Consider the following 17,237-nt stretch of genomic DNA (forward strand, 5'->3'; position numbering starts at 1 on the left):
TTTTTTCAACTGAGTGCCTGAGTCTGCTTTTTCCAGAGTCATTACGTCTGAAGTAAATGTTGTCTATGTTACATGCAGTCTATTTTATTGTCAATTTTTAGTAAAGAAAAGGTTTCAGAGTGGTAAATTTAAGCTAATAAATGATTTCTAAAAGTTGAGGATTAATTTAAATTGTGGCAAATTCCACATCTCCTTTAAAGAACTTTTAAAAATGTTAACATCTTCCTAGAAAAATGTTCTATGTTTATGTGGGCTGAGTTTTAAGGATAAATATAACTTCTATGTAGTTTAACCAGGAAAAGGTAGATTGGATATGTCTTCAGTAAATGACCATGCAAATCTCTAAGAACAATTTTAAATGATTTTTTCTAAAATGTAAACTTTATGAAAGTATCAAAAGCTTTGTATCTTCTAAAGATTATTTCTAACCTCATTTATAAAAGTTGATAAAAAAGACACTCTATTTCTTCATTTATTCATTCAGTAAGTATTTGCTGAGTGCCTACTTGATGAGTCAGTCACTGCTCAGTGGTAACCAGACAACACACAGGTGCCTCACGGAGTCTAGTCAGGGACATCTAGTCTAGTCTAGTAAACAGATAAGCATGCCTGTGTTTAACTGCATGAGATTAAATACAGTAACATAATTTATTTATTTTTTTAAATTTATTCTTTTATAACAAGACCCTATGGAGGTGGCCTAACTCAGCTCAAGGACTACAGGAAGGAAGTTACATTTAAAACATTTCATCTTCTGTATCCCTTTGGCATCTACCAAACTTACAGCACACGGTATAAACTCAACAAAAGTTTGTAAAACTGAGTGAAATAATGGCTTTAATGGTAATTTCTCCAATGTGTGTCCTACTGCTTACTACAGTTTCTTGCACAGAAGAGCGCCCTAATAATATTTGTTGAAAAAGACAATGAAACAGCTTGGTTTTGTGAAATGAACACAGGATTGGGAATTAGTTTCAAATTCAGGCTGTACTACACATCAGCCAAACCTCTGACTCAGTCTTAAGAATAGGAATAACACATTTCTCTTACTGGCAAGAGAATTACATACAACGTATGTAAACTATCTAGCAGAGTGCTGGGCTATTTGAAAGTATTAATATAACTGATCACTAATAATACTATTTTGCTCATTATTTGCAGACTTAATAAAGGTGAACCTTGAAATAAGTCAGCAAAGTTAAAAACATTTAAAACAGAATACCCTAAAGACTTGTGTGTGCAAAGAGTGAAGTCATATACACACACAAAGATTACAGTAGATCAAGGATTAGATTCCTGGACACACTATTAATTCTGGGAAAACAAGTTTTCACAAACCAACCTGGCCAAAGGGCCAATCTAGAGACATAGATGTTCAGAGTACACTGGGTAAGTATCCTAGGGGAAAAGGAGCAGCCTTTTGTAGATCAGCAAAGAGGATGTGTGGTTCTCTTTGCTGCTGCTGCTGCTGCTAAGTCACTTTAGTCGTGTCTGACTCTGTGCGACCCCATAGATGGCAGCCCACCAGGCTTCACCGTCCCTGTGATTCTCCAGGCAAGAACACTGGAGTGGGTTGCCATTTCCTTCTCCAATGCGTGACAGTGAAGTCGCTCAGTCGTGTCAGACTCAGCGATCCCACGGGCTGCAGGCCACCAGGCTGCTCCGTCCATGGGATTGTCCAGGCAAGAGCACTGGAGTGGGGTGCCATGCCTTCTCCAGTGGTTCTCTCTAGACCTACGCAGACTGTGTCAACATTTCTGAGCCCCTATCATGTGAGGTACAGTTTGAGGTGCTGCAGATGCAGTGATGAACAAGATGTAGCCGTTGCTCTTGAGGAGGTAAACGGGATGACAGAGCTACCTGACAGGTGCCATGGCCGAAGATGGCTGGGCACGTAGTCTGCTCCTGAAGGTTAGGTGAGGCTTCTTCAAGGAGACAGACCTCTGAACTAACGCCTAAAGAGTGGGAGAGAGTCACCGGAGGAGGAGGTGAGGGGCACGCTGTTTTAGGCAGAGGTGAAGCAGAAAGTCATGGAGGAGCTGAACTGCATACAAGGGGAGCCCGTTTTGTACAGTCTGCTACTGAGAGCCCAGCATAGTGAAGGGAGAAGGACTTAAGCTGAGGAGGGGACAAAGAGCCTGGCGGGCCAGGCAAAACCGCCTAAAATCAGCAAGATGGGAGTCGTGTGTCAGACCTAAGCAGGCTTCTGCTCACAGGTGGAAGACACTGTACAGAGGAGAACAAAAAGTGTTTATTTTATTCTTCTACTTGGATAGACTATAAAAGTATCCAGATGGATGACTTTCATTAGATCGTATTCTTGGCTTAGTGAAGCAATCCCAAAAATGGGAGAATTACTTGGTTTTAGGTAAAGACAATTCATGTATCATTCCAAGAGACTATAATCAATCCAAGTTATGTCATCCCAAACAAAATATCTGATAATTTATAGGCCCCTATGAACATCCTTGCACTTACCTAGCAAAGTCTTAAGACTTTGAGTCTTTTGGTTCTACCATCCACAGCTAGAGTTTATTTGTAGGGAAAAGCATCCAAGGGAGTGAAAAAAGTTCATACTTTCCACCTTCAAGGACCTTATCATTTGGATAAGCAAACAGGAAACACTAAATTCAGGTTAAAAAGACAATAAAAACAAAGATGGGAAGGAAAAGAAAGACTTACGGAGACCACACTCTTGGAAAAGCCTCTATTTCTTCTTGTGTGTACTCATCTAGACGTCTGGGCACTTTTCGTGGTTGAGGAAGCTCTTCTGTTAAATTCTTAAGAATATCTTCTGGTATATCCTAGATCAAACAAAAATTTAGGCTTGATTTTCTTAAAATCTATTCTTAGTAATTAATTAGTAATTCTTGTGTATAAGTGTGTTAGTCACTTAGTTATGTCTGACTCTTTGTGATCCCATTGATTGGAGCCCGCCAGGCTCCTCTGTCCACAGACTTTTCCAGCCAAGAATACTGGAGTGGGTAGCCATTCTCAAGAGGATCTTCCTGACCCAGGGATCAAACCTGAGTCCCCTAATTTGCAGGCAGATGCTTTACCCTCTGAGTCACCGGGGAAGCCCTTAGTAATTCTTAGTAAATATTAAGAAATGATAAGCAGAAGAATGTTTACAATAACACATTTTATATTTTAATCTTGACAAACATTTCTAATGATAAATTAGACATCTTCAATTTTGACAAGTGTCTGGTCACTAAATTCTACTTTTTCTGAGTATTGTGTAATTTTTTCCTCCTCGCTTTGGGTCATTCCCATAATGTTTCATCTGGTGACTGTTTGTACAAGGTCTGTTGCCTCCAGTGCCACAACCTTTTTCAATTTATGCTCCATGTTTTTGCCAAAAAAAACTTTCAAAAATGAAAATCTGCTGGATACTCAAGTCATTTAGCCAGCAAGCGTTTACTGAACTCCTTCTATGAACCAAAATTGTGTTAGGGGCTGATATAGAAAGAAAAATCAAAAGATCATGGCTTCCAAAGGCTTCCAATTTTTACAAAGTTACTCCTTGGCTAAGATCTCTCTGGACGCAGCTCTAACTCCTGAGCCACACTAGTGTACTCACTCCCAGCCCCTCTCCAACTTCACTTCTCCACAAGGGCCAGTGACTCCTGAGCAAACACCCTCCCACCACTCGCGCACTGGTCTACGCTGAGACTCTGGTGCCTTTACTAATGGAACCATCCAGAACTGCTTCCTGCTGAGTAAACGGCCAAATGTTGAGAAAAATAAAAGGACAGGTAAAAATGTGAAAAAGTCTGAACCTCAGTAATGAAAAGCAGACTAAAGAGTAAAGCATATATTTGAGAGGCATCTTGAGAGAATTGGACTAAATAAAGGTAATGATAAAATGAAGAGCATGGAATTAATAAATTGGACTAAACAAGGGGAATGATAAAATGAAGAGCATGGATAACCTAAAGAATTGACATTTATATTGTGCTCCTGGAACAGAAGTAAGGAAAAGGAATTATATTGTGGATCTGAATGATGGGTTAATTCTGGAGAGTCTATTGAAGGAACAGTAAGATATCAATATAGAAGTGTCCTATGGGCGTTTCCACAGGGACTGCAGATATAATACCCTCTTTTCATTTACAGTGTGTTCCTAACTGTTCTCAAAAAACAGGATGACTATATGTCTGCAGAGAGCAATTGTATAATTGGGAATCAAATGTCTAGGCAAGCACATGGCATCAAAAAGTCACTCAGTTTGTCTTAAGAATCAAAGTACAATTTAAAAATAGTTTCAAGGAATCAGAGCTCTTACACTGTAAGCTGATTCTAAAACTCAATATGGCAAAAATATATACATTTTTTTTAAACTTGAAAATGACTTTAAAATTATGGTTTGGATAGGCTGGGTCACTATCAACACGCATAAAGCCACAATAAACACTACTCACAGTTGTTTCTTCACTGAAAAGCATTTGAAAAACATTTAACGTTCCTTCCCCAGCATATTCAAATACACAAGTGTAAGCACACAGAATCAGAAAGAGCAGAGGATGCCCGGACACGTTAAATATTGTTAATTATTCCTTAATCTTTACTTACTAAAGAAGTCTATCTGCCAGTTTGGTATTCATGAAAATGTATGAATATTTCACACTTCTTTGGAAAACTATTAAAAAAAACCCCTTAGATCATATTTGCAAAGACAATTTTAACACTGCCAACTGCTCATTCAGCATAGAGAATTTAGAACCTAGTGGGTTTCTGGTAAGTGTTTGCTGAATTGAGTAGAATTTTGACTGAAATGAGCTTACCAAATTTCACCACTATAAAGGAATCCACTGAAAGAATGGACAAAAATCAGTGCACAGTTAGGGATGGAAGATGCTGAGCGAGATGAAACCAGAAAGGCAGGAAGGTGCTCCTTTAGCGGGCACACGGGGAAGGGAGCCCTCGCATGCTAACTGAGGGTGGTGAGAAGAGTTTCTCTTTCTGTGATTACACCTTCTGCAGAGGGGTGGTTAGCCGAAGAGGGAAATAAGGAAAAGAATAAAAGCAGAAAAAAGACGCACGGGGGAGGTGATGATTTACTTTTTTACAGGTTTTCCTCTTCATGCTTTTGTGTCTGTTTCCTGGCTGCGCCTCGCAGCCAGCAGGATCTCAGTTCCCCAACCAGGGATCGAATCCGGGCTCTGTGCTCTGGAGCTGAGCTCTCGAATCCAGGCTCTGGAAGCAGAGGCTTAACCTCCGGGCCACCAAGGGAGCCCCAGTTTATGCAATTTTTAAGAGAATTTCTAATCTACAGCAAAGTTGTGAAAATGAGTGAACTCATCTAACCTTCACCTAAATTCACTAACTGTTAAAATACAACATGATTGCTTTCTGTCTATTCATAAACACACATACACCAAACACTCTTTTTGACTGTACCATTTGAGAGTGGTCTGCCAATATTTCATCCCTAAATATTTCAGCATATATATCTTCTAAATATAAGAATTGTTTCTGACATAACCACATTACAAATTCATGTTCAGGAAAACTACCATTGATGAAACATCTTTTAACCTAATATACAGTGTGTGTATACATACACACACACACACAGAGTATATATTCAAATTTCCCAAAGTGGTCTAATAAAGTCTTATGTAGCTTTCTTTTTCTAATCCAAGGTCAAGTGTCACATGCTACAACTACTATGTTATTATGTTGTTTAATATACATAATTCATTCTTTAGTTTCCTTTGATTGGAAGAGTTTCCTTGGTTTATCTGTCTCTTAGGAAATTAATTTTTGAAGAGGCCAGGCCAACTGTGTTGCAGAATATCCTTTTTCCTTTGGATTTGTAGAACTGTTTCCTCATGATTAGATTCAGGCTGAACGTTTCTGGCAGGACACTATATAGTTCACATTGGGTCTTCAGCGCTTCATTCGAAGCAGGAGGCGTACAACATCAGTTTATCCCATACTGATGATAAATTTAATGTCTTCGTTATAGGTGGTGGTTGACCAGATGGCTTTAACGTAGAAGACTCTTTTCCCTTTCTAAATAGTTAAGTACTCTGTGGCATGTTTTGAAACTCTGTGAATATCCTGTTCTACAACGTTTAACTCAATGGATATACGCTACACTGATGATGGTGGCTCTTCTAATTCAGTATTATTTTCTACATGTTTTAGATGATATTCTTCTCTAAAGAAGAGCTCTTCCTTCTCAAAAAAGGAGAAGGGAAATTATAATAAGCTAAAAATAATTTTTGGACTATCATTGTGGGCTCACAGATTTCTGTTTTCTGTTCAAAGTAATCCATCATTATGCCCATTCATTTCAAGGCTCACACAGTCCCGTGTTTGTTCCACGGGCACCACTTCAGGTTGCCTCCTGTGTGCGGATATCTCTCCATCGGCCTTTGAGTTCTGTCTCACTTTCTTTTACTTATTAATTTGCTATCATAAACAATGCAGAAATAATAACCTTGTGCATGTGTGTACTCCAAAATAAACTTCTATTTTTGTTCCAGACCTAGAATCAACCACTTCTCTAAGAATCACATTCCTTTTAATATGGAATAGCACTTAGAAAACAGTCTGGAAACAAGTTCTGCTTACTTCTATTGGTACTGTCATTTCATTTTTTTAATATATAAAATCTTAACATGATAAAAAAAAATCTAAAAAGTTATAATAATCTAAAAGGCTTTTCTCCAAAAAGCTCATTCTCTTTCCTACCAATCCCTTCCATATGTTTGTGCTCTTGATCTAGTGAGTAACCAACTTAATTTTCTTGTTTATTCTTCCTGTGTTTCTTTATGCCAAAAGATATATTCATATATGTGTCTGTAAACATACATATGTATAAATACATATAAAAGGTAGTATGCTACCGATACTCTTTTCCATCTTGCTTTTTTTCACTTAATATATCTTGGAAAGCATTACTTATCCAGTCACAATGATATTTGTCATTCCTTTTTTTATAATTGCACAGTACTCAACTGAATAGATGTAGCATAATTTAGCCAATTTCCTATGAATACGCATTTATTTCCATTACTGTTATGGATAATATGGAAACAATAATCTCGTGTGTGTGCATCTTCAGGGTAACTTGCTGTCAGTGCGACTGCTGGACCAGCAAGAGTCTCCTTGTGCGTGTCTTTGCTAACTGTCGCCTGGTTCCCGGCATTCCTTGTGGGTTGCACCACTTTGCACTGCTACCCGCAGTGTCTGAGTGCGTTTCCTCGTGGCCGTGACAATAAAATATGTTGTCAAGTTTTTGAAAATTTAGCAATCCATTTTTGGGGAAATGGGCTCATTTATTTTATAGACTGAAATAATTTAAGTAATTTATATCGAAACCTATAACTTGATAACTGGGGAAAATGACATTACTATTTTCTTTGTCCCTTTTAGAAATCATGGTTTCTAAAAATATGTGAAAGTACAATCAGAAACAGTTTTAAAATTCTTTTAATTTCATGCCCAAGGTCATTTATCCTTACATGATGATACTACTCCCATGCTTGTTACCTCAGAGGTAAAGTGAACAGGGGGAAATTATTCTACTCATTCATACAAAGCAAAGCTAATAAATTAGCCACTTCAGTAAAAGTATGAATAATTTACTTATGCATTATTTAAGCTAACAAGAGAACATGCAAGTGCCTTGAATAGTTGATAGAACTTGATATTCTGGAATAAATTCTATATTATTCTTTTGTTTTTTTTCAATTATTTTTATTAGTTGGAGGCTAATTACTTTGCAACATTGCAGTGGGTTTTGTCATACATTGACATGAATCAGCCATGGAGTTACATGTATTCCCCATCCCGATCCCCCCTCCCCCCTCCCCCCACACCCGATTCCCCTGGGTCCTCCCAGTGCACCTGGCCCGAGCACGTGTCTCATGCATCCCACCTGGGCCGGTGGTCTGTTTCACCATAGATAATATACATGCTGTTCTCTCGAAACATCCCACCCTCGCCTTCTCCCACAGAGTCCAAAAGTCTGTTCTGTACATCTGTGTCTCTTTTTCTGTTTATATTATTCTTTTACTAGGAACTATAAGGACAATTATAACCCGTAATATTGATACCAACTAGTACTTACTGTTCCAGGGCCTGGTCTAAATACCTAAAAAATGTTATTTCACCTAATTCTTACAGCAATCTTATGATGACGGTACAATTACTACACCCATTTACCGGATGAGAAAACAGAGATAATAACGGCCAGAAAGTCAGTAAATGGTAGGACATGTATTCAAACCCAGACAGTCTGATTCCAGAGCCTGGACTCAACTATTTTATATAGAACTTCTAGTGTTTATATTACACTAGAGAGAAAAGCTAAGTACTCATACCAGTGTAACAGTTATGAACAAACCTGTCTTTTTATTTTCAAGTACTTTTAAGCTGAATAAGTTCTGAGTAGGAATAAGTATTTTGAAGTTATAGCATGGGAAATAATTAGCAATCAAAGCCAAGCTATTAATCTATGATTCACAGAAGCTATACAGGTCACAAAAAAGTAAAGTGAATTCATACTTTTTTGTAGTTCATGAAATTACCTATGAGTATCCTCAATTAAACAGGGACTCTAATTATAGTTCCTTGTTCCAAAGAAAGTAGCTATTAAAATGAAAATATGGAACTTACAGACTTTTGATTTTTAGTTCAATGATGGTTCACTTTATAATTTAAAATAGAAGCAATTGTTTTTGTAGTGTATTCACTATAAAATGCAAAAAACTATTTCAAAAGTCGACATAAAATTACTGAAAACAAATACAACAACTATTTTAAAATGAGAAAATATTTAATTAAAAATTTAAAAAGGATCTTTGGTTACTTACTTCATCTGGGAAAAGATGCAACCTCTGCATCAGAGTTCTTCTGTGAAGGTTTTTTGGCAGCATGCCATAAATAGCTAGTTTTACAATCTGAAAAACAGATACACGGAGCACTCAGTAAGAAACATGTGATGGGAATATAAACATAGTAAGAGATAGTGATGAAAAGCAGTGGGCTAAGACTCAATATGAATATGAAAGGAACAAAACTGAGACCTAAGCAGATATGTGGCAGCAATGAAAAAGACCTTTTATTATTTTGTACATTACCATCTTCTTTTAAATCTGTTTATCTGTATTTAGACAAAGGAAAAAAAGAAAGGAAGACATTAAGAAAACCTGTGTATGTGTTGATTTTAGATGGAATAAGAAGAAATTCTCTCAGCTTATACTAGAATTTGTGGCTCAAATAATCTATTACATACAGATTACAGCACATCCTAGGGAGGTTTAATCCCATTTCCCCAGGTGGGTGATCAGGAGACTGCCAATGAATGAACTAAGCCTGACCATACCGTCATGAGGCTGACTCTGTAAGTCACAAATCTAGAACAACGGTAACAGTGAGCATTCACTGAAAACTTAGCACGTGTGCAGGGGTCACTGCATTAGACTTGTTATCTTGTTTATGTTACTAAGTTCCATTTCACAGAGGAGGAAACAAATTCAGTGAGGCTACAGAGCCCACCTTAATTTCCTGTCTCTAATAAATGGTACTGGAACTCAAACCAGGTAGGCCTACTCCCAGGACAGACACGTAACACATGCACACACACTTAACAACTCGTTTCTCTCTGTCACTTATCAAGAAGACCAAGCCCCGTCACCCTGTCATACCCGCTCCCAAGAGGGCAGACCACGCTTTCTGTGATTGCTCTTCTCCCTGTGAAGGCCGCCCTCACGGTTCATCTGCTGTCTAAACTCTCTCTCTGGCTGTGCTGGGTCTCTCTCACTGCTCTCGAGCTCGCTCCAGCCGAGACAAGGAGGGGCTTCTCTCTGCCTGCGGTGCGTGGCTTCTCCTGGTGCAGAGCATGGGCTCTAGGTCCCGTGGGCTCAGCGGTGTGGCACACGAGCTTAGCTGTCCCCCGGCACGTGGGGTCTTCCCAGCCCAGCGATCAAACCCGAGTCCCCTGCATTGGCAGGCGGATTCGTAAACACTTGACCTCCAGGGAAGTCCAAGGTTACCCTCACTGCTGTCCCGAGTGTGGCTCTGCGTATATTTTGTCAACAGAAAGTCACACAGTCTCACCCTGTGCTCTATGATTTCCATGGGCCTCCTGGCATGTAGTGAGTACAGATACCCCGCATGAGCTTCATGAAGCTACTCACAGACATCTGGAGAGTCAATGATTTTTTTTCATCTGCACTCATACTTCAAGAATATAATTTGGCATGTATTAAACTAAACCCACTGAGACAGTACATGTTACAATAGGACTGCACTGTAGAGGATTTCCTTATCCTTTTATTTTCTCATCAAATCAGACTACAAAACCTCAACATATACAAATGCTAACGCCACCCCACATATATTTCCCATCTATTTTCTATGTTAGTGCTGTTAAGGCTTTACATTCTAGAGACTTTATATTGTTAAAATTAAAAGCAATTAGAAATTCAGTGCCTGAATTATATAAGCCGCATTTCAAGTGGTCAACTTGCCACAGGTGACTAGTGGTTACTATATTTGATAGCGCAGACAAAGAATGTTTTCATCAGAGCAGAAATTTCTATTGAGTAGCACTGATAACAGTCTTTAAAATTTTTAAAGTTTTAAAAGTCTTTAGTAGAAAGTGACAATGCTAAGACTACTTAGCATCCTGTCTGGATTAGCAAGTCATTGTATCTTCTGAACATCCTAACAGCCAGTTTATTACATTAGCAGGGTTTCTTGGTATTTGGTTTCCATGTTTAAAAAATTAGTTTTATTTACTTGAATTAACAAGTTGGTATTTTTAAAATACACCTTATTTATTTATTTATTTATTTATTTTTTAAATTATTATTTTTTTTTTTTCCAGTGGGTTTTGTCATACATTGATACGAATTAGCCATGGATTTACATGTATTCCCAATCCCGATCCCCCCTCCCACCTCCCTCTCCACCCGATTCCTCTGGGTCTTCCCAGTGCACCAGGCCGGAGCACTTGTCTCGTGCATCCCACCTGGGCTGGTGATCTGTTTCACCATAGATAGTATACATGCTGTTCTTTTGAAATATCCCACCCTCACATTCTCCCACAAAGTTCAAAAGTCTGTTCTGTATTTCTGTGTCTCTTTTTCTGTTCTGCATATAGGGTTATCGTTATCACCTTTCTAAATTCCATATACATGTGTCAGTATGCTGTAATGTTCTTTATCTTTCTGGCTTACTTCACTCTGTATAATGGGCTCCAGCTTCATCCATCTCATTAGGACTGGTTCAAATGAATTCTTTTTAATGGCTGAGTAATATTCCATGGTGTATATGTACCACAGCTTCCTTATCCATTCATCTGCTGATGGGCATCTAGGTTGCTTCCATGTCCTGGCTATTATAAACAGTGCTGCGATGGACATTGGGGTGCACGTGTCTCTTTCAGATCTGGTTTCCTCAGTGTGTATGCCCAGAAGTGGGATTGCTGGGTCATATGGCAGTTCTATTTCCAGTTTTTTAAGAAATCTCCACACTGTTTTCCATAGCGGCTGTACTAGTTTGCATTCCCACCAACAGTGTAAGAGGGTTCCCTTTTCTCCACACCCTCTCCAGCATTTATTGCTTGTAGACTTTTGGATAGCAGCCATCCTGACTGGCGTGTAATGGTACCTCATTGTGGTTTTGATTTGCATTTCTCTAATAATGAGTGATGTTGAGCATCTTTTCATGTGTTTGTTAGCCATCTGTATGTCTTCTTTGGAGAAATGTCTGTTTAGTTCTTTGGCCCATTTTTTGATTGGGTCATTTATTTTTCTGGAATTGAGCTTCAGGAGTTGCTTGTATATTTTTGAGATTAATCCTTTGTCTGTTTCTTCATTTGCTATTATTTTCTCCCAATCTGAGGGCTGTCTTTTCACCTTACTTATAGTTTCCTTTGTAATGCAAAAGCTTTTAAGTTTCATTAGGTCCCATTTGTTTAGTTATGCTTTTATTTCCAATATTCTGGGAGGTGGGTCATAGAGGATCTTGCTTTGATTTATGTCGGAGAGTGTTTTGCCTATGTTCTCCTCTAGGAGTTTTATAGTTTCTGGTCTTACATTTAGATCTTTAATCCATTTTGAGTTTATTTTTGTGTATGGTGTTAGAAAGTGTTCTAGTTTCATTCTTTTACAAGTGGTTGACCAGTTTTCCCAGCACCACTTGTTAAAGAGGTTGTCTTTTTTCCATTGTATATCCTTGCCTCCTTTGTCAAAGATAAGGTGTCCATAGGTTCGTGGATTTATCTCTGGGCTTTCTATTCTGTTCCATTGATCTATATTTCTGTCTTTGTGCCAGTACCATACTGTCTTGATGACTGTGGCTTTGTAGTAGAGTCTGAAGTCAGGCAGGTTGATTCCTCCAGCTCCATTCTTCTTTCTCAAGATTACTTTGGCTATTCGAGGTGTTTTGTATTTCCATACAAATTGTGAAATTCTTTGGTCTAGTTCTGTGAAAAATACCGTTGGTAGCTTGATAGGGATTGCATTGAATCTATAGACTGCTTTGGGTAGAATAGCCATTTTGACAATATTAATTCTTCCAATCCATGAACACGGTATGTTTCTCCATCTGTTTGTGTCCTCTTTGATTTCTTTCATCAGTGTTTTATAGTTTTCTATGTATAGGTCCTTTGTTTCTTTAGGTAGATATACTCCTAAGTATTTTATTCTTTTTGTTGCAATGGTGAATGGTATTGTTTCCTTAATTTCTCTGTCTAGAACCCCAGAGTTAGCAGAAGGAAAGAAATCTTAAAAATCAGGGCAGAAATAAATGCAAAAGAAACTAAAGAGACCATAGCAAAAATCAACAAAGCTAAAAGCTTTGAAAAAATAAACAAAATTGACAAACCATTAGCAAGACTCATTAAGAAACAAAGAGAGAAAAACCAAATTAACAAAATTAGAAATGAAAATGGAGAGATCACAACAGACAACACTGAAATACAAAGGATCATAAGAGACTACTACCAGCAGCTCTATGCCAATAAAATGGACAACTTGGATGAAATGGACAAATTCTTAGAAAAGTATAACTTTCCAAAACTGAACCAGGAAGAAATAGAAGATCTTAACAGACCCATCACAAGCAAGGAAATCGAAACTGTCATCAAAAATCTTCCAGCAAACAAAAGCCCAGGACCAGATGGCTTCACAGCTGAATTCTACCAAAAATTTAGAGAAGAGCTAACACCTATCTTACTCAAACTCTTCCAGAAAATTGCAGAAGAAGGTAAGCTTCCAAACTCATTCTATGAGGCCACCATCACCCTAATTCCAAAACCAGACAAAGATGCCACAAAAAAAGAAAACTACAGGCCAATATCACTGATGAACATAGATGCAAAAATCCTTAACAAAATTCTAGCAAACAGAATCCAACAACATATTAAAAAAATCATACACCATGACCAAGTGGGCTTTATCCCAGGAATGCAAGGATTCTTTAATATCCGCAAATCAATCAATGTAATACACCACATTAACAAATTGAAAGATAAAAACCATATGATTATCTCAATAGATGCAGAGAAAGCCTTTGACAAAATTCAACACTCATTTATGATTAAAACTTTCCAAAAAGCAGGAATAGAAGGAACATACCTCAACATAATAAAAGCTATATATGACAAACCCACAGCAAGCATCACCCTCAATGGTGAAAAATTGAAGGCATTTCCCCTGAAATCAGGAACAAGACAAGGGTGCCCACTCTCACCACTACTATTCAACATAGTGTTGGAAGTTCTGGCCACAGCAATCAGAGCAGAAAAAGAAGTAAAAGGAATCCAGATAGGAAAAGAAGAAGTAAAACTCTCACTGTTTGCAGATGACATGATCCTCTATATAGAAAACCCTAAAGACTCTACCAGAAAATTACTAGAGCTAATCAATGAATATAGTAAAGTTGCAGGATATAAAATTAACACACAGAAATCCCTTGCATTCCTATATACTAACAATAAAATACACCTTATTTAAAAAGGCAAACATAACAATTAAATTAGAGAAAGCTGAAAAGTATGAAACGGTTACAAACTGCCAGGTGAGAGAAAAAGATGACAGACATACAAACACACCCCAAAAAATGTGACATCTCCTGAACATGCAATCGAGCAATTCCAGCTATACAGACTGAAGCGTGAACTCTGAGGAACCCAGAAAATGAGAAAGACAGAACGGGCTAGGGCTAACAAACATTAAAGACCTTCCTAATCGAGTCTGAACCCAGGGCATATGATATTTGTTTCACAAAAAATATCTTTATAAACTATAGGAGAGGGAATGAATATGAGAAAGGAACCATATTAGAAGAAAAATGCAAGAGCACAGAGACTCTTAAGGAAACTGAAATGTATGACAGATGAAGAAAGGGCTAAATCAATGCATTTACTTGAGTTTAGAATTAAAGATCTGCTATGTAATTACAAAAAGATATTGAAAAATATTTTAAAACCTACTATCAAATGTATTAATCAATGTACTTTATTGTTCCCGAAAAACACTGAGCATTTGAATTGGTGGTAAAATAACTGACCTCTTAAGAAATCATTTTTTTTTTAAAACACAGTCAAAATTAAGACTTAAAGCCATCATCAAATATTTCATAATGCATTTCAATCTCTGTTCATAAAAAATAGTTTGAAATAATTTCTACAAATGCTATCCGAAGCCAAATTCTTAACATCAAAAGTTGGATTGTACTGCCTCCTAGTGTATATTTAGCATACCTGAACAAACCAGAAACTAGTTTTAAAGACATTTAAAAATATAAAGTATTAAAACTGTAATTTGTTGTAAAAGTTATGGTATATATTAGCAGCAGCCCTAACAACTTTTCACTAGTATTATATGCAGTCCATATTAAGTCAAAATAGGATACTATATTTGATCCGTGATAATCTAAAAATTAAAAAAACAATTCTTGAGCATGTTTTTATAGAACAGATTTGAATGATAAAGAAGTAAAAATACACAGTAAAGTATGGAACTTCTAAATATTATGTCAGTAATAAACATAGCTCTTCCCCTACCTTTAACCAAGAAAATTTTAGACAATACTTGTACCGCAAGGAGATCAAACCAGTCAATCCTAAAGGAAATCAGTCCTGAATATTCATTGAAAGAACTGACTGATGCTGAAACTGAAACTCCAATGCTTTGGCCACCTCATGCGAAGAACTGACTCATTGGAAAAGACCCTGATGCTGGGAAAGATTGAAGGTAGGAGGAGAAGGGGACGACAGAGGATGAGATGGCTGGATGGCATCACCAACTCAATGGACATCAGTCTGGGTAAACTCCAGGAACAGGTAATGGACAGGGAAGCCTGGCATGCTGCAGTCTATGGGGTCGCAGAGTCGGACACGACTGAGCGACTGAACTGAATACCAAACAAATGGTTGCATTCTGACAACAGACATTTATTTTTATTCATCATTTTAGGAAAATAAAAAGGAGTATCTTCAAAACTTAACAGTTTGCTCATTTAAATAAAAAGCTAAAACACCTTTGAATGGGGAAAACACTACCAAATCCAAGAGAACAATTCAAAGACTGGGTTATCAAGAGTTAAGGAAGAAAAAAATAAAACTGTGAAAGGGCAACAGGAGACTCTGCTTTTAAAATCAATACTGAGAATGAGCACTTGGATTTGGAACATCTCTCAGTACAGAACTCTAGTGATACATAATAAACAAACATTAATGAAGTCAGTAATACTGTTTTTTTAAATATTTCTAAAGGACGGAACTGACTAGAGGACAAAAATAGGAAGAACAAGAAAAAGCGCATCCTGGGCTGGCATCTGCTCTGGGGTGTCCGTTCAGCACGGGGCTTGGGAAGAGGGCCGCGAATGTGAGGTCTGCAGGCAGGATCAAGATGCCCCCACACACCTGGATCCCCTGGGGCCCAGCAGAAAGGCAGTATTCAGGGTGCTGAGTGTGGAAAGGGAAACATAAGTCTTTCTTGATAGGTAACTGCTAACTATGAACTTGATCTTGTAAGGTTTTCAGGCCCCAAATTCACCCATTTTACGGGGATCAAATTCCAGAAGCTGAAAGTATAGCTTAAAGGGATCTTAGGTTGGGGTGTGTGTGTATACACGTATATCCCCAGGCACCAGCCAAAAGCTAAGTATATCTTTTCTGAAGAAATTAATTTTTAACATAGGTCTCAAGAACTCTCAGAGATGAAGTTCCAAGGTACATGTACTTTCCTAGCACCCTGAGCAGAAACAATAAACTGCAGACCCACAAGGACCCACAAATATCAGTCAGATATAAATGCTAAGAATTATGTTTAATATGCTTAAAGAAATGTAAGAGAGAACCAAGGTATGACAAAGGAACAGAAGACTATCAAAACTGACTCGCAAACTGAGAAAGAAACAAACAGTAAAAGCTTCCAGAAAAGGAAAAAAATACAACAACTGAAATTAGAATCTCAATAAAAGAGCTAATCAGATTAGACCTTGGTGAAAAGATAATCAGAGAAGAAGAACACAGATTTAAGGAAATTCCTGACAATCCAGCACAGAGACATAAAATACGAGGAAGACACACAATATAAAAGAGAGATACAGAACTGTGCATGATGGAATGAGGCAGTCTTCTATGTATACAGTCAGCTTCCAAAGGGAGAGGGCGGATGGAGAATAAAGGGAACCAATATTAAAAGATGTAAGAGCTGACAAATTTTCAGAAGACAAGAAACCAATCCTCAAGCAAAATAAATAAGAAAACTAAAAAAAAAAAGTTAACCTAGAATTGTGTAGATACACGAAAGTATTTTTTAGAATGAAGGTAAAAATAAAGTTACAAACAGAAAAGGGGAGTTCACCATTCAAGAGACTGTTATGACGGGCATGTCAGTGAGCCGTACTTCAAGGGGGCACTGCTCCGAGTTAGAAGACTGCAAGCAAAGAAGATCGTAAAAAAAACCAGTAACAGTATTAAAAAATGGGAACAAGAATGTCCATCTGGAAGGGTTTTTAAACAATCCTGAACAGAGAAAACATACAGACTGAGACGGAGAAGGGGTATTAAACATCTTCTAAAGGCCTTGACTTGACTTTGAGGAAAGTGAAACTATTGATTAATCTTATTTAGACTTCTAATAAACGAACTCAGTCAATCCAGAAGAAAGCAAGAAGGGGAGGAGAAAGAAAATAACATCTAGGTCAGCGTGTGGACAAAGCGGGGGAAGCAGAGAGGGGCGGACGGAGGAAGGAGTGCC

At 37.8% G+C, this 17,237-nt stretch overlaps 1 protein-coding gene across 1 annotated transcript in view; it reads right to left on the minus strand.

Annotated features, from left to right (window-relative positions):
- MRPL13 (mitochondrial ribosomal protein L13) overlaps window positions 1-17,237 on the minus strand; it is a 41,766-nt gene that overhangs the window by 10,550 nt on the left and 13,979 nt on the right. The window contains exons 5-6 of the mRNA XM_061123888.1: window positions 8,832-8,918; window positions 2,683-2,804 (exon numbers count right to left, since the gene is read on the minus strand). Of these exons, the coding sequence (XP_060979871.1) occupies window positions 2,683-2,804; window positions 8,832-8,918 (209 nt within the window). The remainder of the gene's footprint in view (window positions 1-2,682; window positions 2,805-8,831; window positions 8,919-17,237) is intronic.

This window comes from Dama dama, chromosome 21 (genome assembly GCF_033118175.1).
Source record: "Dama dama isolate Ldn47 chromosome 21, ASM3311817v1, whole genome shotgun sequence".
Lineage (NCBI taxonomy): Eukaryota > Metazoa > Chordata > Mammalia > Artiodactyla > Cervidae > Dama > Dama dama.